Below are 22,720 nucleotides of genomic sequence, written 5' to 3' on the forward strand. Positions count from 1 at the left end.
ATTTTCAATCAGCTCATCCCTACGCTACAGGCGTTCTTGCGTTCAAAGGCAAAATAAGCTCATGCGCGTAATAGTGGCTATTGCTTCCCGCAACTATTGCTCCTTATCTGCGTGTTAATGGCATGGTTTCTAATTTTCCTCGCACCTCTACCCCACACCCCTTTCTCTTCCTAACCAGACCTGAACGAGAACTCGATGACGTTCATCACATCCAGCTCGTGCTACCACCGTGCCACCCTGGGCAACGTGTCCGACCCTGTGCTTGAAGAGGACATCCTGCTCAGCTTCCGCACCTACCAGTCCGAGGCTCTTCTGCTCTACTCGTTCAACCACCTCAACAACTTCGTCCAGCTGCATTTTGAGAAGCGAAAGCGTGTCGTCTTCACCTACAACTCGCAGCGCTCTATCGTACAGGGGTACGTCGAGGCACCCGGTGAGTGAAAACTACTACGAAGCGACCTCTATAAGCACAGCTTGTCTGAAAAGTTCATAGGTCATTTGGCGCGACTCTAGTACTGTTGCATGCTTCGTGTCACACACTTGTGTCCGTAAATTTTTTAGGGAAATCCCCCAAGGTAGTATAGAATCTACTCCACCTGACCAACCCTGTTCACACTTCGAGTTATTGATCAATTAGCTCTCGCCCTACCATAAGCTCGCCTCCCCGTTTAGCTCAGCTGGCAGAGCGACTGCTCCGGTGGAGCGGTGTAACCAGGTTCGAACCCCGGATCAGGACGAATTTTTCTTTAACTGCGAAGTTTCTGAGAAAGCTGTGAAGTTTTCCTTTATGGCTGCGCTTGGGTAGATGGCAATGAGTAATTACTCCTTCATTACTCTTATGTCTTGCACGATATTAAAGCACTCTGAATACTATTAACACAGCATGGCGGGTGTTCAGCAAAGAATAAAATATATGCCTGTCGTTGAGCCAGTTAGAGAAACAGGAAGAGTCACACATCTTTGTAAGAAAATTCTCTATTACTTATGCTCGTTTGTATCTTAGTTTCAGGCATCCTGTCGTCATAGTTCTAGTCCGCCTTTCTCCTTGGGAAATTTCTTAATGAATAGTGGCCGAACTCTAAAGCAGAATTTTTAGGAGCCACATGGCTATGCTGTCTCCTTCCAGACTTGGCCACGGGACGCATTATACAAGTGTTCGTTGACCGACATCCCGACCGCACAGTTCTCCAAGTGAACGGAAACAATGTGACCATTCCTTACCCCATGACGTTCCTCAGCACCTACTACAAGGACCCGTGGACTCTGGGAGAAGACCTTGGTAAGCGCCTTGGCTTAGCATGGCGGCTTTTGTTGCGAAAGCAACACTACGCAAGTCGCCGAGCCATTTCGCGGAGCTGAGCAAAGGCCATGCTGCGCATGCGCGCCGCCCCCGTCGCTGCGCGGGTGACTGAGGTGCCGCCGCCGCGCTCGCCAGTTGCGCAGGCGCAGTAGCGGCGCATAGCCAGCGTGCCGGGGCCGCCGCCGCTTCCGCGCGCTCTGCATCGCCTCACTCTCTCTCCTCGTTGCTTTCGCAATCCTCCAGGTTTAACCAGAGCTAAACCACTGCCATTTTTTTTTTCAAATAGGTTGCGTTGGTGTATGTGACAGTGAAATGATAGGCTGCGTACGCCACTGCTTCAGCAGGTACTGGTTTCTCCTTGCAGTTTCACCTTTCGAAAGAAAGAAACCGTGGACAGCGTCTTCATTAGGACCTCTATTAAAACCTCTTACCTCTGTTCAGTAAGGTACCGGACATAATGCACGCCAGCACAATGCTGTGCGGACATGGTGCGCATGCTTCTTAATTATTACTAGGTATCGGCCGTAGTATGCAACATACGCAATTGTGCGTGCTTACAAAGCCCTTCACACTTCTCAGACTTTTCCAAGAAGAGGTGGCAGGAACAGCTTTGTCGCACCCGACGTCGCTGTCTTATGAATGTGGCTGTCCTTATGTATCCTTGAACCAACCACGTAATCACAGGTGGCGCATTTTCGGCAACACAAACATCCCGGTTCACATTGTCTATTAACACATGTCTGCATGCTTCACATGTTCCAACGTTCTATTATATTAGCAGCTGATTGCTGGAGGGAATGGTAGCTGCGACGTTTTTGACTTCGATAAAAGTGTCCTTTGCAGCGATCGTTATGAAAAAAACGCAAAGGTTGTGAAAAATTACCCAGTATAGTTAGCCCTGTTGCGTGATCACTTTGGTCATGAATTTCAGCACCAAGATGCACAAAGGCTTTCCTGCACAAAACCATCAAGTGATTAACCGCCGGCACGGCTTTCGTATTACAGGCGATTGTGATTGTTCATTGCTCGGATGCCGGCCAGCCACATTCCTAACAACAGACCGATAGCTTCGAAAATTTGGCTTTAGGCATCCACAGCTGGAATACCAGCTCCCTGGAAAACGGCGGCCTCGAATTTTAAGCGGCCGCATAACTTTCCGGTATGCTTTTCCTCTCTTTATACCCATTTCTGATACAGCACACTTTACAAACAGCACCCGATACCCGGGACGACCTGAAGCGACATTATTAAACGGTCACTCAAGAATAACTTTCTAGTAAAGGCAACAGCTATGCAAATACTGAGAATACTGACACAAATTTCGATGGAAACGGTGATTTCAGCAACTGGATTACTGTAGCGGCACTCATTTCTTTTCGTATTTTTGAAGGCGCTCCTCGTACGCTTGAAAATTTGAACTTAAGTAACCGAATTTTTTTTTTTACTACGATCCAACGAGCTCTCTTACATTTTTGCTGCTTATTTCTTAATTGTTTGGTTATTTCTTAATTGTGGCAGCAGGGGCAGCGGCGAGCGCGCGCGGCGGGGCGCGCCAGCTGTGCGCAATGACGTCACTCTCTCGTCGCGCATGCGCAGTATGGTCGACGGAGGGAGCACGCGAAACGGCGAGACTGTGGCCAATGTAGTTCACGTTACAAAACGATTTCCTTAAGCGCCTCTAAATGTTTGCGTCACCAAAATGGCACCTGCCAAGGCACTTGTTAACATCAAGAACACTTAATGGGGTCAGGTTTGTCACTTTCGTTTCCAAAGGAATCAGCGTCGCGGGGAGGCGATGAAGACTGCAGGCGTCATGGCGCCTACAAAAGTAATAAACATTTCCAGAAAGAGTTAGCCTGTTTCTCGATGCCGTTAGTCTATTCCTTACCATAATGGGATGTACATATTTTTTTGTGTCGTGCGCAGAGCTAGTCAAGCCGGCGCGTGGCACTTTCGAGAGCGTACCCAACAGCCAGATGTACCTGGGAGGCGTCGATTTCGTTGGTGCCACGACCAACCTGCCGGGCTTGGTTGGCTGCCTGCAGGGTCTCCGCATTGGCACCACCCAGATGGACCTCATCAAGGACGTCGAGAACCAGAATGTCACCAAAGGTGAGTCTTTGTGGCACACTGGGATTCCACTGCATGTAACAACGTCGCTTAATGGGGGTTCGCACTGTGGAAGGGTTAACTCATCAACTAATTCGTGAGGTCAATGCAATTTGCTCAACGGCCTGCCCACTGGGGGCATGCGCACGAGGGTGAGAACCGCACACGACATAGTGAACGAACTTGCGGCATTACGAGCGGAGAAAATCTATACAAGAGCTTTTAATTTGGGTGGCTGTCACTACGTGCTAGATGGCGCTGAAGATTAAAAATTAGTGCAGAAATTTGTGTATTTGGTAATCCTCATTGATTTTTTTTTCATGCTTGTGGGAACTGCACTCGGATACAAGCAGAGAAGAAAGCGGCTTTTCCCCGTCAGAGGACCCCCTTCCAGCCAGTGGCGTCGGCCGATTCTCATGAACGTGTTAGCGTGATAATGCAGGGAGTGACACATGAAAGGGTATAGTCCCCTCCATACATTGTCGCGCAACTCCCTGAATTGTCTCACTGGTCACAATTAAGGGAGCGGCGTCACAATGCATGGAGGGAACTATCCCCTTTCATCTGTCACTCCCTGCATTATCACGCTAACACGTTCATGAGAATCGGCCGACGCTATTGGCTGGAAGGGGGTCCTTTGATGGTGAAAAGCCGCTTTTTTCTTGAGTTGTATTCGACTTTAGTCGCTGTGAGCGTGGGAACCAATTTAGAGGCCGGTTTTTGCAGCGGATAGGGAGAGTAGTCCATCACAACTAACATGCTCCCGTGTGATCGCACTGGACTCTGTAATTTTCTCATAAGCGAAAATGTACCCATTGAGTTACGCTGCCGTCCGCCACTGGCGGCCGAGAGATGGCACCACTTAATATCGTAGAAAACTGGGCACCAGTCACCACTAAGGTGAAACAGCACCGTCTTTCATGCGCCGTGCAACTGCTCCTCGCTTGTTCTGAGAGCAACTAACTGAAGTTCTATCGTGTCTGCGAAATTTTTATTACCGTTCGCGTTCACCTGCGTCACTCACAGAAAGAAGACCAGATTGGTTTACGGACGCAGAGCTATCTATTTACCTCATGCATACAATTCTAATGCACTGTTTGTCCGCAAACGGATTCTAAAACTAAATACGCGCCCTCCCTTTTCGTTCCCATCGCCAGTAGGCACGAATCGGTTACCGAAATACGGGGCGTTGCGCAGCTTGATACAAATCCGCAAGCTAAATTTGAGATCACATCCGCGCTGATACACCCTTGCTGTCTATATCTTTTGAAAATCGGCGTTAATTTTCACGTGAGCTTATAACGTAAAGGCGCTCTAACCTCAGGACTAATTTCCCATAAAAAGACACAGGAGAAATTCAAGTTGGCTTCTATCGATTGCTTTGAAAAAATGAAGCTTTTATAAGCGGCAAAAAAATCCAAAACTGAAGTACAGGTGCCGCCATCACTGGCCAATTTCAGAAGTAAACTGCAGCGCATCGGCACAGCTTTTGTGCGGATCCCAGAGTCCAACCCAGACCGCTATTTACTTTAAAGTTGTGCCAACGGAGTATATTTTGGTGTCGTCAAGAGCTTGAATCGATTGGCGGGAAATATTTTAAATGCAATTTTCTCATTAATAAATGTGTCTTCTGCTTCCGGACAAGCATCAACATTGACAGAAAGAGCCGTCTAATAGATTCTTACTGTGTACAAAAATTGGATGCATTTGACCTCAGTCCTTTTAGTGCAGAACCACAGGTCGGTTTGAACTGCTGTTTTTGGTTGGTTTGGTTTGGTTTATGGGGTTTAACGTCCTAAAGCGGCTAAGGCTATGAGGGAGGCCGTAGTGGAGAGCTCCGGAAATTTCGAACACCTGGGATTCTTTAACGTGCACTGACATCGCACAGTGCACGGACCTCTAGAATTTCTCCTCCATCGAAATTCGGCCGCCGCGGCTGGGATCGAACCCGCGTCTTTCGGGTCAGCAGCCGAGCACCATAACCACTGAGCCACCGCGGTGGCGAACTGCTGTTTTTGTAATGCAGATAGTATCTAAAGAAATCATTTGCAGTGGAAATAAACGAATAAATAAAGAAGAAAAGAACTACGGAAAAGAATCTGGAAATAATAAAGAATTAAGGAAAAAAATGGCTTGACTAAATCGCGCCAGGTCCTTTACGTGGGCCTCTCTCTATCAGTTTGTTCTACATCAAGACCAGCATCCGGGTTTATACTTGCACGTCCACCTAGTATCGCTTTAACGTGCACTGACGCCACACCGTTCACGGGCCTCAAACATTTCGCTTCCATTGAAATGCGACCGCCGGGGTGGGGATCGGCTTAGAAAAGAAAACATGATAGCAAGGGGCAATCAGCTTTACTGCGTACGTGTTATTGTTCGAGATATACGTCGAGCGTTAAAGAACATCATGATGCACGCTTGCGAAAAGCACCGTAAGGTAGCTTACTTTGAAAAACTTTTTTTTCAGGCCAAATACGCCCTGGCTGCAAGATGATGTGCGACTCCAAGCCCTGCCATCACAGTGGTCTCTGCATCGAAGACTGGAAAAACAACCTCACCAGTTGCGACTGCTCCATGACTTCGTATCAGGGAGACATCTGCCAGACAGGTGAGGCGTGGAAGAAGCGAAACCGTGTTGGAATGAAACATTTTAACAAAATATGGTGTTCGCTAAATGAATTTTGCTCTATTTGATGCCTTACTGGCCGCTATTTTTCGTGCAGACATTGGAGCGCAGTTTGACGGCAAGGCATGGATCGAATACATGTTCACGCCCGAGTCTACGGGGCAGGACCGCATTTCCGTCGCGTTGGCATTCTCCACGAAGGCGAAGGCCAGCGTGCGGCAAGCCATCCTGCTGGTGCAGTACGCCCAGAGGTCAGTGACTTCTCGTCGAGAGTTGTTGGAGCCGGACGTTTCTTTTAGAACAAGAAAAGGAATGGCACAGAAGCAATCGTTGTTCATTGACTCTCATGGCTGCCCTCTGGATAACGTAAATCCGTAACGGCGAATCCGTAAGAAGAAAAAATGCATTCAGGATAACTTGACTGCTTTTCTTGCAGTAATTTGATTCCATTATTTCACATTTCAACGTTAAACTACAATAAAATTTAACGTTGAGTGAGAATCATAACGCCTTGTTTAAAAAGTCTTGAAAATCTGTAGAATGGGATATTAAGGCAGAATAAAAAGACGTGCTCTAATGTAGTACTAAATAATTTGACAACTTTGAGAAATGACTCTTTAAATTATTCCCTATTCTGTCCAGGCCTAAGAAACATTGTATTTAACATAATTGGTCTACAAGACTCTTGTGTTAAGCCATATGAGAATGTCCAAAGTTGGTGACCATGTTTGGATTTGGCCCTAGAGGACGCTATCTGTTTTTAGTTTTTCTCGTGAATGAAAATAAATTGAGAAGAAATGCCAGCAAGAAAAAACAAATTGGAGGTAGTTTCAGCGACCTCCACTAGTGATATGTGCGAAGCTCGACCTCGTAAGTGGTGGTCCTATTTGGTGAAATGCCGTATTTTCTTTGTAGTTTGGCTTTGGTCTGTACTTTTTCCTCCTTTGTGAGGTTGATCCTCGGGCTCGCCTATCTCGCAGCCAACACTACGTCCTGGTGGCCGTGACGCCCGAGGGAGCCCTGCAGATTCAAGAGAACCACGCGTCGGCGAAAGGTAGTCCTTTTAAATGCATTAAGCCCAATCAGTCATTGACCATGTTCTTTACAAGCTTATGTTACAGTGTTCGGCAAGCAGATGGGAAACTTTGCCGATGGCTTCAGGCACTGGCTGCTCTACCGTCGGGTTGAAAACGACGCTCGTGTTGTGGTGAGTATGATTCCTTGCAAACGCTTCTTAAAAATCCTCGAAGATCGACCATAAGAGCAGAGCATTGGCAATGAGGGATGAGAATGAGCCCGCATGCTTTCTTTTGTATTTCCAAGAAAAACACCATAATCTTTCATCATTAGATGTGTGAGGGCTCTTAATACTTGGCTGCTTAATGTTCTACACAATCGGTGTTGGTCTCCAGAACGTCAACCATATTCTTCGGCGATTTCTAGCCACACAGATGGCTGTACTTCTTTCCGAATTATTTCCGTTTCACCAGACTGCACTGTAGGAAAGCCCGTCTGCGTATACCTGGTGGTATGTCGAGAGAGGGAAGGTAGAACAATCGGAAGAACTTAGCTTAGCGCAAATGATTTACAGTGCTTCAGAATAGAAACATGTGAAGAAAGGAGCGAGCGTAAAGTAGGTGAAGTTGCTACGGCGGGGCAGTCGGTAGCGTATCCCCTGAAATGACGCAAACTTGCTGAGCATGTGGTAGAACGAGCTTTGCCGACTGGTGTTGCCACCTATGGAAAACAGAGGGGATTAACAGATCTATAGGCATAGCTAGCGCAATATTATGCGACTCCGCAAGTTAGCTGATGTTTTAAAATTTTACTTTCGTTCGATCGTTTAAACCAAAGTCGCACGCGATATTTCAGCTTTATTTAGTGCAAAGCACATAAGAGGGAGAATCGCGATGGCTTCAGTGATGGTGGTTAGGGTGTTTACATGTATATAGGCCTCGCGGCAGGTTCGCGCCGCACTCATTCAGCGACTTCAGCGTGCTTAGCTTTTCTTGTACCGCTAGACAACCGTTGCATGTTCCATTCAACGAACTGAACTTTCAACCTCCCTGCCTTTTCGTTCTGTCTCTGTCTCACTCTCCAAACAGAAAGGAAAGCTAGGCACGTTCGAGCGCAGTTTCTCAATGAAAGCGGTTGCGATAATATGGGAGAATCAGCAACCTTTTTATATGTTCGCTTATAGCCTCAGGAGGGATCGCTTTCTTGGACAAAAATTTTGAATATTGGAAAACTGTAAGGTACTGGTATAGTAATACTGAAAGTAATGGTTCATCCTTCCGATATGTAGCAATTCTTTCTTTCATAGTGTTTCCATCACTCTTTTGAGCAATTAAAACTCTCATATAAAACCAATGGGGAACACTTTTGACGATAGCAAAACCATTAATGGCAAAAAAAATATATGCTAGCCTGCTGACCGGAGACTGCTGGTATATCTTGAGTGATACAGTGAAATCTTACAATACGAGGGGGTACCCAAAAGAAACCGGACTAATTTTTTTAATCGGCTCAGCTTCTGTGGTACCGCGTTTTGCCGCTAGGAGTGCATAGAACGAACATTTCAGAGTCAGTAAGCACAGTGCCGTCGCTGAAGGAGGTCAGACTAGTTTAGGCAGATTTTTGGAGTGACGACTGTTTTGTGTGAGTGTCGTTTTTGCAATGGCTGATTTTCGTGAACAGTGTGCGCCGGTGAAATTCTGATTTTTTCTCGGAAAAAGTGGAACGGAAACTTTTGAAATATTCAGAAAGACGTTCAAGGACGATGCTATGGAGACAACTCAAGTGTTCTTGAATTAAATCCTGAATCAAAGCAACAGTCATGCCAATGGAAAACTTCAAATTCACCTCGCCTCAAGAAAGCTCGTCAGGTGAAACCAAACCTCAAAACAATGCTGATTTGTTTTTTCGACGTGAGTCGAGTCGTCCATTCAGAATTTGTTCCGCAGGGTCAGACAGTTAACCAGGCTTTCTGCTTGGATGTTTTGAAAAGATTGGGCAACAGTGTTCGGTGGAAGCGGCCTGATTTGTGGCAGACGGGTGACTCGTTTTTCCACCATGGCAATGCCCCTGCTCACACAGCCTTGTCTCTACGACAAATTCGGACCAAAAATGGCATGACCTCTGTTCCTCAACCCTCATACTCACCCGACCTTGCCACGTGCTACTTTTTTTGTTTCGTAGAATGAAAAGACAGGTGAATGGAAAGCGTTTCGCTGATGTTGCTGAGGTGAAGAAAAAAACGACGGAGGGACTGTCAGGCATCACAAAAGATGAATTTAAACAATGTTTTGAAAAATGGAATGAAAGATTCGACAAACGTATCATTGTAAGTGGAGAGTACTTTGAAGGATATTGAAGGTCTGTGCTGAAAATGTGAACAAATAAGTTCAAACAAAAATAAGTCCGGTTTCTTTTGGGTACCCCCTCGTATATGAAAAAATGGCGTTCATAAGCTCTGTCCCGGCCAAAAATGCTTTTGTCCAGAATTGCTGGGTATGCATGCGTGCTTTCTTGGCTCTCAGGTGGATGGCAAGGAGTACGTCTTGACCAGCACCACACCGGACACGTCTGGCCCCACCGTGGACATCAGCTCGAGTCTTGTCATCGTGGGCGGAACCAAGCGCGACCCCAGGTTCGGCGACTACGGCGACTTCCAGGGCTGCGTGTCAAGTGAGTGCATTTGCTCGAACTTTGTTCACGGTGTGGTTCTTGCGCTACGCTTCCACGTAGAGTGAGCGCGTCAGTCACGGCTAGCTGGTTTGCCGTTGTGGTCATCATGACTGGATGTAGGGCGTAAGTCTTTACCAGCAGTTAGTGCCTTATAAGCTTAATTACGATAACTGCCACCCTCTCGTTAACACTGAATTCCTCCATTTTGCCAGCTATATCTCTATTGATGATGAATTCCAAACCTAACCTAACCTAACCTAACCTAGCCTAACCTAACCTAACCTAACCTAACCTAGCCTAACCTAACTTAACCTAACCTAACCTAACCTAACCTAACCTAACCAGCTCAAGACCTCAAATACTTTAGGTGGTGGTAGTGGTGTTGGTGGAATGTGGGGCTTGACGTCCCAAAGCGACATATGGGCTATGAGTGACCTCGTAGTGGAGAGAGATGAATTGCTTTAATCATCTGAGATTATTTAACGTGATCGCACGACACGTGGGCGTTTTATTTCCCTGCCTTTAGCCTCCATCTAAATGCGGCCGCCGCGGGCAGGATGCGAACCCGCGCCCTTGGGATCGGAAGCCAAACGCCAAAGTCACTGAGTCACTGCGGTGGGTGCTGAATGCATGTGACAATCTGGCCGGCTCCTGAGCATCAATGAAAGGAAGGAGGGTCCGATACAAAAGAAGCGATTCAAGCAGAATAAAACGCAGAGTGCCGCCTGTGGACAAACAACAACAAAGCTATCGAAGTCGCATTTCACTGAACAACCAGCAGTAGAGAATTCACGGATGTATCAAACTCTGCTATTGCTAATCATGATTGAAGTATACTTTACACCACGTGATTAGAGCGCTATTGAGCCGCCGCGGTGGCTCAGTGCAAGGTGCTCGGCTGCTGACCAGAAAGACGCGGGCTCGATCCCGACCACCGCGGTCACATTTCGATGCAGGCGAATTGCTAGAAGCCATGTAGTGCACGTTAAAGAGCCCCATGTGGTCGAAATTATCCGGAGCCCTCCACTACGGCGTTCTTTATAGCCGGCGTTGCTTTGGGTTGTTAAACCTTATAAAACCTAACTAAAATGCTATTTACTTTTAGAGGTTCTGTCCCTTATAAAAATGGTCTATGACAGTCTATAGAATTCCTATGGACTCTATTGCCTTCTTATAGATATTTCTTTTTGTATATTCATAGTCAATTGCATATTCATAGTCAAGGCTGTCAATTGCAAAAAGTCTATTAAAAGTGTATGGCCAAAAAATCTATAAATTGTCTATAGATTGTACATAGCATTTATATTGCCTATAGACTGTTCTCTAGAATTTGTCTATAGAGAGTTCGACTTTATAGACAGATGTCTATGAACAGTCTATAGACTGTGTAAAAAATTCTTAAGGGGTAATACTAAGCTAGAAGCCGTGAAGACAAATAAAGAAAAGACTACGAATAGTAGAGCTCGATTAGACAGTACAAAACGAAGAGGACATTACGTGCCATCTTGATACACCAACTCTCCCAAACAGTTACCCTTATCAAATAAGAAGAGGCGTGTGGTGCTATTTTCTCTACTTAGTCAATATTTTAATAGGGCGGTCTTCGCGGTCATAAGCGTTGTCGCCATCACATCGCTGGAAGTACGTAGTTGTCGTTATTTATTTGGTACGATAAGGTCAACAATAATGAACCGTGGGCTATAAATGGAAGCAAGACAAACAATTAAGTGGGCGGTAATACCGCAGTGTGAAAAGTGTGCTTGAGCTTCTGCTTGCAACCGGGCAAGGCGTGTTTGCAATAATGCACCGATGGGAGGGATAAGCGTTGCGTGCTTTTAGTGCGAAAGCAATACTAGTTGCACTTTCAGCCCGTCGCGTAGCGAGGCCGGTAGCTACCATATTAGCATATTGGATTGGATTGGATTGTATAACCGATGCATCACCACAAGTCTAACCACAAGCACCACCACCAGCTACACTACCAGCTGAATCATGGCGTAGCTACGGATATTGCTTTCGCAATTACCGGGCTTAACCAAGCTAAGCACGGCCATTTTTTATTTTGTCTTTGCATTGTAGAGCGACCAGTCATTGATTTTGTATAGCCTGCTTATTAATGTAAACCTACACTTCGAACCACACGGAGGACATCAGTCTTAGAGCCTTTTCAGTGGGCTGCGAACCACACGGATAACATAAGCCTGTTAAATGGGCGTCTGAACTCCCACCAGAACTATTTATATTTCCGGTCGTGTAAATTGCTCTTATCTGGACACGCAAATGCGGACATACAACCTGAGGCTGAACTCCTTTATTGATGTGATGTATTTCAATGGTCTTCCCTTCGCAGGATGCATTGTGTTTATCTTAGCTGTAGTTTTTGCTCTCGTTCTTTCTAATTTTTTCTTTAATTATGGTATTTTTCAATTTGTTGGTAACCTGTCACTTATGCTGTTATCACAGTTGTTTAACAACTTATGATCGTTTCCTTATTAGTACCATTGTGAACGTAGAAACTACTGTCTTCTTTCTTTTTCCTTTTTTTATTGCAAGAAGCATTTTGCGTAATCATTTCCGAAATGATGCCGTTGCTGTAGCCGTTGTAAAGGGGGCGTGGTACTTCTCAAGCCAGCATCTTTGCTGTCCTTTCCGCCACGCCTCGTGTCCCGGTGATGAATAATGAATTTGAATCTGAAGCAGTCATCACAAAAGTGACCACTGAACAAAGGTCTTATCATGTTTGCATGTTAGTTAAGGATGCTCACTTTTTCATCCTGGGCCGTGTTTACTTTCCGCAATGCAGACGTCGTTGTCGAACTGCGGACTCTCAACATTCGGCCGCTGGAGACCTACTTCGGTTACCAGAAGGGCGCACTGGAGAAAGTCAAAGTCTACGGCACCCTCAGGGAAGGCAGATGCGCGGAGTTTGCAGCGATCATAGGAGACAAAACGGAAGCCATCTTCAAACCGCCAGCTGTCAGTGCTTTCTCTTTTCCTCCCTTCTCCTCCTTGCAGATTTTTTTATGATGCGCTAGCGATCGCCTCTTTATTTCTATTTTTCTTTTTTTTTCGATTTTGAAGCCAACGGAAGCAGCTCTGCTTTTTTGTCAGTAGAGACATTTAGAACAGAAGAACCCTATCGATTAGGGGCACAGGACTATAGCGAGGCGCCAGAGTACATGCGGAGAAGAACCGTTATTATTCTGCGCATTCGCAATGGTGCTTCGCTATGCACCTAATCGATAGGGTCCTTCAGTTCTAAAAGTCTCTAATACGTTTTGTTAGCATACAACGGCTTCCAGGCGACTATTTACAATTACATAATCGATAGATAAGGCAGAAAACCTGTCCTAACTTTATGGTTCTAAACGACAGTCGATAGAAACACATTTTGCACGTGGAGATTGTGCGGCTGTATTTCTGTTTAGCGTCAAAGTTAGCGCAGTCTTATTGGACAGGATGTCATATCCCAGTAGAAAAATACGGCACACTCGGTTCCAAAATACGACACAATTTTTCCGTCGTCCTGTTTTAACGGCGAAACTTTCTGTGTTGTATTGCGCAGTTGCCTGTCGCCGCGACAAAATTGGTTCTGTTCTGACAGCAAGCGACTGCTGATTAGTACAGAAGGCTTTCTTTTTACGACATATATTACGACAAGGTCAGGTCCTAAAATATTACAAGAATATCCACTGTAACGCCAGAAAACTTTTTTCTTGTTTTTCGGTAGGGATGCCTCCTAGTAGCGCCTTATCGTACGCAAGCGCACAATGGACTATTCACACGTTATACATTTGCCTGTGTTAAGGCCTCATATAATGTCGATGCTCGAGATGGCCATCGAGATTTGCGGCATAACTTTGGGTGAATGTGTGATCAGAGTTGGACTATTAATACGGCATCAATGACTACAATATTCTTTCCTAACTGCTGCGAAAGTTTTTCATCAATTTGTTGCTACCACTAAGATAATATTAAAGGAGAGGCCTTTGTTGTGAATGTTTCAGTAGCTCGGCTCCGTTGAAACCAACGGTTGTCGCTTAAATTTTGCGCTTGCGTGGTACCTTGGATGAAAGTTAAAAATGATAGAACAGACGCCCCAGTGGCTGCAGTACTCGTGAACAGCTTCACTATCTATAGAGAGTGACATAAACTTGGTTCATATCCTGTTGGCAATAGCCACAGACGGTACACTTAATTGGCCATTCATTACGGAGCAGATTTTGGCCGTTTTTTGTAATAATGAACGTTGCCCAAGTAACCCGACACGTGGCCAATCGCTCGCAAGTTCATCTTGACAGTTTTACGATTATTAGAAAGGTGTCTGAGAATTGAAAGTCTGCCGCAAGAGGTTATCATGACCGAAATATGTGCACTACCACGGAACGCGTTATACAAGTTAATACTGTTGGAATTTAGTGCTTTTATGATCGGGAGCCAATGCTGAGCATTTGAGCCCCAGCTGCTGTGTCATAATTGTAACGTGACGAAGATTTTTTTCTGCAGGTCAATGTACCAGACTGGCACAAAACAAACCCCGTTCTCGTTCCGTATAAGCACAACTCCTTCCATCCGCAAGCGACCAAGCTTCTCTACGCCAAGGCAACAAGCACGCGTAAGTATGCCTCTATCTCTGTAGAACTCTGCTAGAAGGCTAAAGGAGATTGTCCACGCTGGGAAGATGAGCGTGTTTAGGAGGAGGAGACAACTGAAGCAGTTTTAGAATTCGATGAGTTTAAGGTTGCCGAATGTGCGAAATGTGCAGGTAAAGTCTGCGAAATCGTTTTCCTCTACCATTTGAAATGGTGGCGTAATTGCCGAATGAAGTCGTCGTCGGCGTTCAGGCTTCTCTGAAGAGCACAGCGACAGGCAGAGACCCCGATAATGACGTCACGTATGATGGCACTACGTTTCCCGCGAAGAAACGGTTATTCCATGGAAGAAAACCGACGCCATCGAAGGTGAAGCTCACGATGCATTGTTTGGCGCCATCTGACGACGCACAGCAGCATGCAGGAGTAAGCAGGGGACATCTGAAATTTCGGCAACAATGACGCCACTGCCGAGTTTCATCGCACTCCTCCAACGTAGTGAGGAGAAGGCTAAACATCGTCGCGGTTTTAATCGACGATTATGTCACCATTTTAAATGCTAGTGCAAAAATAGTTTGCATGCTTTATCTATAAGTGTGATAGATTCGATTTATCGAATAACCTCGAATTCTCAAAAAAACCGTTTAAGCTTCCTTTAATGATGACTGTGAAGGTCTGATTATTGATGTAACTAGCAAGCTACTCCAGATGGGCCAATAAGACCTGCGCGCCTACCAGGCTACTCCAGATCAGAATGATATGACATGAAATGATAAGCACATACGAAGAACACACTCTTAAAGTGGACTGCAGATGTGTGCTTGGAAGTGTACCTGGCAAGTTAATCCAGATGAGGGAGATAACACCTGGTTGCCTGCCATACTACATCAGATCAGGATGATATGAAATGAAATGATATGCACTGACACAGAACTATTGTGCAGACAGATAAGACTGTTCAGAAAAAAAAAAAAAAACATGAGTAATTTGTCACCAGAGAGACTAAAAGGCTGCACGCAGAGCTGATGCCCGCTCATCCCAAAGTCCAAAGCTTTAGCCAACTCGTATCCTCCTTATACTTTTCAACTAAGAAAGTGCATCCGGTCTGTCTGTCTTCTGTGCCCCTCAGGTGTGGCGGTCATCATGGGCGTCGTGCTCATTGTGGTGCTCATAGGGGTCTTCCTCTATGCCTGGCGTCTTCAGAAGCGTCACAGGCACCAGAAGCTTCGCGAGGACATCTCCTTCTTCCGGCAGGGATCGACGTACAACCCAGCTCGGCCACCACCAAAGCGCAAGGTCAACTCACCGGTTAAAGGTCAGTGCACTCGGAAGATCCATTGAACCCAGGTTTAGCATTCGGCGTCGCACTGAACGATATATAAGCACAGCACGGAAAGCAAGGACTGGACAGAGAGGAGCAGAAACATGGCGCTCACTTACAACTGATCTGAGTTCTAAGGCCGTTTGTGCTACGGTTGGCTTAGTACTTATTTTCTGTGCTATGTTTACTATGACACTGAACCACCCAGCCACCTGAGCTTCACAGGCCCTGGTTTCTTGAGTAGTTGTGTCGTCCTACTTTTTACCACGAAATTGCGGATTCTATTCGGGGCCGGGACGACTACATCGCGATGGGATTAAGCGAAATGCGAAATAGTTATGTGCTGAGAGTTTCGCGTGTGCCGAGCAATGAAAGATGCCATATTTCTAATTATTCATTACGATTAATTTTCTGATGCATTATTCGCCTCTTTATTCCTGCAATGTACCGCCTATGACGTCAAAGTTGATAACCAGGAAGCGATCTCACTTTCCTGCTCTGGCATAAAAAGCGGGGTTCACCAATGGTGAAGAGGCAACAGTATGGATGGAGTAAAAATTCTTACAGAATACGTTCCCCACCGCGGACAGAGTCATAGGGTCGCTCGTTCTATCGCACAAAAAAATCTATAGGATAAGTCAAGACGATCAAAGCTTCCACATTGGTGCGTTGCAGTAAAAAGAGCAACGATGCCGATGCAAGGTCTGGCGTCAGGCTATCTAGAGCCGAATTCGCGAAGTTCGCACATGTGATTGCTCGTCAGGACTTCGTTCCGCGCCCGTGCCAATGCGATAGCCCATGCGACAACCAATCGTGATTTGTACAAACGAGCAAAGTGCGTCGTTAATTCGACGTTTGAGTTTGTTGTTGCCAGCTTACAGATCATTGCTGAATCATTAATGCAAAAACATTAGGTAGCTCATCGACACAAAAAGCCGGGTTGCCCAAGAAACGGTCGCGTTACAAAACTCGAGATTTTTCGAAGAGTTGTGACGTCAACAAAGGCGGGAAAATTCGAAATGTTAACCAGTAATAATCAGTACTAGTACACAGAACTGCACCAACAACAAAATAATAGAGTAGAATAGAATTGGAATAGAACTGCAATGCTTTCAAGTTACTCGCAGATGAGTTCCCTAAGTCCGCCGACAATTTTGTTCTGCCTTTGCATCGTTTGCAGCCGTGAGCTTCAGCCGTGTGAACAACGACTACCAGCCGATCCCCCAAGCGAAGAAGGAGGTGCTGTCGTCGACACCTCGCAAGTCTCCGGACGCGACAAGGCGGAGGCCCCTGCCTCTGGCCAACGCGACGCCACCGAAGCCCATCCTGAACAACCGCAACTCGACGCCAGCGGTATCGCCCATCGTCAACGGCTTAGGTGAGAAAACGCTGCTTCGGAACACTACGTGCAGTGTGGTCGTAGCATTGTCCACATACGCCAACATTTCTGGACAAAAGCACTTTTGAAAAGGAAATAGTTTATGAATGCATTCTTTTTATGCATTGTAAGCATACCCAACAATTCTAGGAAAATCATTTTTGAGCGGGAAGCCGTTTATGAACGCATTTGTTTTGTATAATGTAAGATTTAACTATAACACTCACTATATCCGCAGATCATTCGACAGCAGTCTTACATTTTTTTCTATTAAGGTTAAATTCTATTAAGGTTCTATTAAGGTTACCCATTGGTTTTCTATGGCAGTCTTAGCTTTTCCTTGCGATCGACGGACACACTACAAAAGAAAGATTTTGCGACATATCAGAAAAACGGACCATTACCTTCAACATTTCCATAACAATATCTTGCAATTTTTGAATTTTCAAAAATTTTTCCTCCGAGAATGTTGTTCATGACTTTCACTTTAACAATCAATATATCCGCAGATCACCCGACAGCAGTCGCATATTTTTTTATTTACGTGTTTGCTATCGTCCAAAGCGTTACCCATTGGTTTTCTATGGCAGCCTTAATTGCATGATGCGAGTGATGGAAAAACTTCAAAAGAAATATTTTGCGACACATCGGAAGAATGGACCATTACCTTCAATATTCCCATAATAGAACCTTACCATCTTCCAATATTCAAAATTTCTGTCCAAGAATGTTGGGCGTAAATTAAATAAATGTACCCAAGATTTCTGAGGAAGGGCGTAAGGGCGTATTTCATTTTGACTTGCTGGCCGTTTACGCCGTCGTTGCATCATTCGATAAGTATAATACGGAGAATGAGACTGTTGTATGCGCGAAGTTTAGTTTTTGACATTTTTTTTTTTCATTTTTCAGGTCAGCTGAAATCGAAGCGGCCTGTATCAACCGCTTCTCAGGAGCTCGAATGGGATCCTGCAGCCGACCATGAGCTGCTGGGCTCGTCGGTAAGTCGCAGTGTGATGCATTACGAACCGGACAGAGTTGGGTAACTATGGTGTCTGGGTACCATACAGTTACAGTTACAGTGAAACTATTTTTATTTACATTTTTAAAACATGCCTCACTGAAATTTTTTCGTTGTGCCATTATAATATTTACTGGAGTGAACCACGCAGTAAAAAGGTTTACACTGCACTCTGGGCAAAAAGTTAATTATTAATTGCCTTTGGGACAGTGGTTACACAGTACCGAGTCCTGCAAAAAAGGATGCGCTTCGCGTGATGGTGTTTAATAAAAGGGTGAAAACGTGCATCGTCACCACATTTGTTGCACCTGAATGTTCACCTTTAGAACGTGGAAGCACTAGTGTGAGGCACTGGTCACTCCCATCGAGCTAAAACGTCAGTCGATATTCAAATTTGGCGTTTTAGTTGAAGACGTAATGTAACTGTAAAGCTCCGTGTCACGTCACTAAAATCGATTTATGGTAAAGAATGACACTCTGCAGTATACCTGGTAGCTGTTGAATCACAGTCTGCGCATGCGTTACGAAAAGCGTTACTAGCCTCACCTGTATCAAATCGGAACTGTCTTAGAAGGAAAACTCCGTCTTTGAGTTATTCCCGTATTGGTGGTGGTGTTTCCCAGCACGCTCACATCGCTTGCTGTGGTTCAGTGCAGTTTGTTTCTGTCTATCTGCTTCCCTCTATTGCGCTTGCTGGTAGCGAGCATGCCGTCCGCTGTGATTTTAAATCTCGCTCCAAAGCCCGCGAAAAACTCGCCAGTTCGCCAATGCTTCGGTAGATGGCGCCACCGACTTGAAGTACGTATCATTTCTTTGAAGGAACTGAGTGCCATGGATCTTGGAGATGACGAAGACTTTCCCGAGACGCCCAGGAAAACAAGCAATGGAGAGCCGACGGTAAAGAAGCGCCCTCTATTTTACGCTCCCATCGCGTCCACGAGTGAAGTCACCATCAACAGTTTTTAGTCCGCCACTGTACTTTTAAACTTCTTTTTGCTACAAGGCATTGCACGTAACGACGATATTTTCTTGCAGCCACGGCGCAGAAATCGGAATTAGGCTTATTTGATTGGGGCTTACTTCTTGTATTGTTTTTCTAGAAATTGACCAACAACTGATTGACAAAAAAAAAACAACTTTCTGAATAACAACTTTCGTGCATATGGGTGGCGGCAAAACTGTCTAAGAAAGCAGCAAGTTTGTTTTACGGACGCACTGTAAAGATAAAAATGCTGTTTTACGTAATGACAATGCTTGTCGTTATCAGGAAATGTCCCACGGGTGAGCAAGCAAGAAAACGGCACATGCGCAATCTTCGCGCGGCGCCGCTTTGCTGGGGCCACACAAAGTGCTATTCGCAAATTCCAGCTTGCCTACATTTCAATTCTTGTTTCATGATACCTTTGGCCACACAAACAGAGCCGTCCACTCCTCTACGTGCTGGAGATAGCATTGGTATTCTCCCATGACCTGCACAGATGGCCATAAAAGATGCTAGCTGAGGAGGTTGTCATGACTGACCTGTGCGCTCACCGTGCACAACAGCCAGAGTGACCATGACATGGGCGAATCACGACGCCGCCTCAAGCAGTCTCCAACGACTTAATTCACAACGCTCTTTGCACATTCGAGCTGCTTGTGATTGCCTGATAAAATAATATACTGTTATTGCGGAATATGTTAATCACGAATGGTTTAACATGACAACATTACCTCCAGCATCAAAGACATTACACAGGGTCAGTCTGACTGACGCAGTGCCCATTTGTAACCGCCATGCAAGATTACAATGATTAAGCCAATGTATATTGTTTGATATGTGACGTTGTGAATAATTAGAAACTAAATGCAAGATTTCTGCGCCTTGGTGGCAAGCAATGTCGGAGAGATAACGTCAGGGGAGCGAACATTGTTGGCTGGAATTTTTATGGAATTTGCGAGCCATTACTAAACTTCCCGACGCGGATATCTTGGGACGTTTTCCGGAAGTACAAAGGCCTTGTCCGCTGCGTACGTTACACACACATATATGTCCATGCCTTGATATACTTCTGTCCCGCGCTGCAGTCTCTCTATTTATGAGGCTACCTTTTGATTTATGAATAATATTGAGGGACCGACGAGAAGCGGTCAAACTGAAGGTGTCACAAATACAAAATGCGCCATATTTATTGAAATTATTTAGAGTAATGCACAGCTAAACGATGCGTGGAAATATTTCCGCCGCGTCAGCGTTGCGGTTTTTGAGGAAGTAACTCTTGTGATCAGCGGTTTGAAAATGAGGTCAGCCATTTCGGGATTATTTTTATTGTTTATAGAACACAAAGACTACCGGAGAAAGTTATGTTCCTTTCATTATGTAATCAAAACGGATCTGTAAGCAATGTATTCCAGTATATGTGATGCGGGCAGCTCCGGTTTTATACTTTGCAATTGGTTGGCTCCATTCGTACATAAACGATATGATTGGATGGAAAATCTTTTGTAAATGCGCAGCTGATTTTTAAGCTGCTTTTATAAAAGATACCTCCTTGTTAATTACCTTAAAATGCACTCTATCGCGCAAAATGAAAACGACCTCTAGGTATCTAAATTAATTACGAGAGTCTTTGTATTTTATAAGCTCGGGTGCCAGCGTATCCATTCAAAGTTATTATTATGATGGAAAATGCGTTAGACAGCCATTATGTTCTGTTCTCCATTCCGAGTTTCCTATCACCTGTGATACGGAGAGCGTTCCACCGACCAACTATAGGTTTACAGTCATCTCTGCGTTGTGTTACAAAGTCAGTTCCTTCTAGGTTGTTCCATGTGTGTGTGAGAAGCCAGATTTAAAGCTTGCCTTATAGCTTGAAAAGTAAAATATTATGATAAAGTGTTGTCCACATGCTGATGTCTGCATACTGTGCTGTGTCTGCTTACAAAGGTCTTTGTCTTTTTTTGTGAAATTCTTGCTCTGTTCTTTCCATGGTTGTGTACGTGACTGTATGTCGCAGTGTGGTGCTATGTTCTGTCTGTACGTGAAGTCTCCTATTTATGACATCGTCACACAGTTCACAGAATTATGCGCCATCACATGCTTCACTTACACGAGCTGAGAACAGAAACTATGTATATAGCCAAGTCACTATTTTTCGTGTAATGCATACCGCTGAAGAAGCTCTTGTCATGTATCGAGATAGCACCGATTTTATAAATTAAACATTCTGAAGCAAACTACCTTTGTCTGGTGTGGTTGATCTGTAATCGGGATGAACACTTTTACAGGGCGGGGCCAAACTTATGGATCTATCATGACCTGTGTGAGCCTTTCAACTACCTTTTTTTCGGCAAATGAGCCGTAGTCATAATATTCAGCAAGGCATTTCTTTATTATTATAACCCGAAGGACCATAATCTCCCACATTACACTTATATAGAGTGAGCACTTTGTTAATACTTTGCTGCTTCTGATTATTTTATGGCACTTGCCTCAAATAAACGCAAATGCCTTTGCTTGCTGGTTTGGTCCACACTGCACCCTGTGTGTGTTTGCTGCCTGGGGCTTCCTGTCAAACCATCCCTTACTAACAAACTTGTCTTTTTTTATTTCTTGAACTCTGAGAAGAAAAATATTCGGTGTAAAAATCGAACTATTCCAAGGCTCGGCTTCGTTTACATGGCTGCCACCAAATGACACAAAGAAAGAAGTGCGAAGTAGTGTAATGTATCTGGCGACTATCGCTTCGCCTTTGAGGGATATAACTCGAATGTACGTCAATATGCGCAAAGCGCGCAATAGATTCAGACAGCGGAATCAGAAACGGCCGAAATTTGACTCGTTCAAATTTTAGATCCGAAAAAAGGTCTACTGCTACATTCTGACAGTCAGGGAACGGCGTTTGTTTTATACCCTGTAATAAGTAAAAGTTCGCTGATCGCACATATTGATCATGGTGTTTAGTCCACGATGTCAGGATCACCAACAAAAAGCAACGGGGTTATGGTGTACACAAAGGGTTGGTATGTGCCTAAGGTCGGTTCGTGAACGATTAGTGCTCAGGTTATTACCATTCAGTTTCGCCAAAGCACTGGAAAGTCACTAACCGATCTTTGTAAAAAAGTTCTTGTGAACTTTGGCGAAAACCAACTTCCCAGCAAACACACGTCGCTGACAGAAATCCAGGGAGAACATAGGCATCGATATTTTCCGTGACTGCCGATTCAGGCTTGTGCAGCATTGTGAGATCACAATCCCGGGTACAAGACAGCACATGGATTGTTCTTACGAGGTAGCAACAAAACATGCTGCATCTCGAAGCCGGCTCAGTTAGAAGGGATGGAATTCAACAACCTTGGTCGTTTTCCTCTTAGATGACTGAGCAAGCTGTAATTTGAGTAGGCTGCAATATGAATAGCTAAAATTGCACCCGGCTAAGAAAAATCAGCGTAGAACTATCTTCAAAAGGACATCAGGCAAACGGCAATTTTATTTAGCCAGAAATTTGACCTCGTGTAAGCAAGAGGATAGAGGAGTGATTTCATGAAAGAACAGTAACACACAGAAACACCTAAGGTGCATGCCACTTCAGGTCATTTTGAAGCGCGAGCAAACGGTGCTAACCCGTAGAAAAGCAGCTGGCCTACAGCTATGCAGCTGAATTATAACACAAGCATGGCTCGCTTTTCTAACTGCAGTCTAGTGCA

The 22,720-nt window shown here is 45.0% G+C and overlaps 1 protein-coding gene across 8 annotated transcripts in view; it reads left to right on the plus strand.

The window, feature by feature from the left end:
* Positions 1–22,720, plus strand: part of axo (axotactin) — a 145,772-nt gene that overhangs the window by 114,615 nt on the left and 8,437 nt on the right. For 4 of the 8 annotated variants that reach the window (XM_089552420.1, XM_089552418.1, XM_089552421.1 and 1 more), the window contains 14 exons: positions 179–433; positions 1,127–1,279; positions 3,227–3,412; positions 5,880–6,020; positions 6,136–6,289; positions 7,019–7,092; positions 7,148–7,245; positions 9,578–9,725; positions 12,529–12,701; positions 14,232–14,340; positions 15,447–15,632; positions 16,819–17,016; positions 17,926–18,014; positions 18,854–18,931. In XM_089552420.1, the coding sequence (XP_089408546.1) occupies positions 179–433; positions 1,127–1,279; positions 3,227–3,412; positions 5,880–6,020; positions 6,136–6,289; positions 7,019–7,092; positions 7,148–7,245; positions 9,578–9,725; positions 12,529–12,701; positions 14,232–14,340; positions 15,447–15,632; positions 16,819–17,016; positions 17,926–18,014; positions 18,854–18,931 (2,042 nt within the window). The remainder of the gene's footprint in view (positions 1–178; positions 434–1,126; positions 1,280–3,226; positions 3,413–5,879; positions 6,021–6,135; positions 6,290–7,018; positions 7,093–7,147; positions 7,246–9,577; positions 9,726–12,528; positions 12,702–14,231; positions 14,341–15,446; positions 15,633–16,818; positions 17,017–17,925; positions 18,015–18,853; positions 18,932–22,720) is intronic. The other 4 variants (XM_089552422.1, XM_089552423.1, XM_089552424.1 and 1 more) reach the window with 2 other exon arrangements.

Source organism: Amblyomma mixtum, chromosome 7, assembly GCF_055824585.1.
Source record: "Amblyomma mixtum isolate Tamu chromosome 7, ASM5582458v1, whole genome shotgun sequence".
Classification (NCBI taxonomy): domain Eukaryota; kingdom Metazoa; phylum Arthropoda; class Arachnida; order Ixodida; family Ixodidae; genus Amblyomma; species Amblyomma mixtum.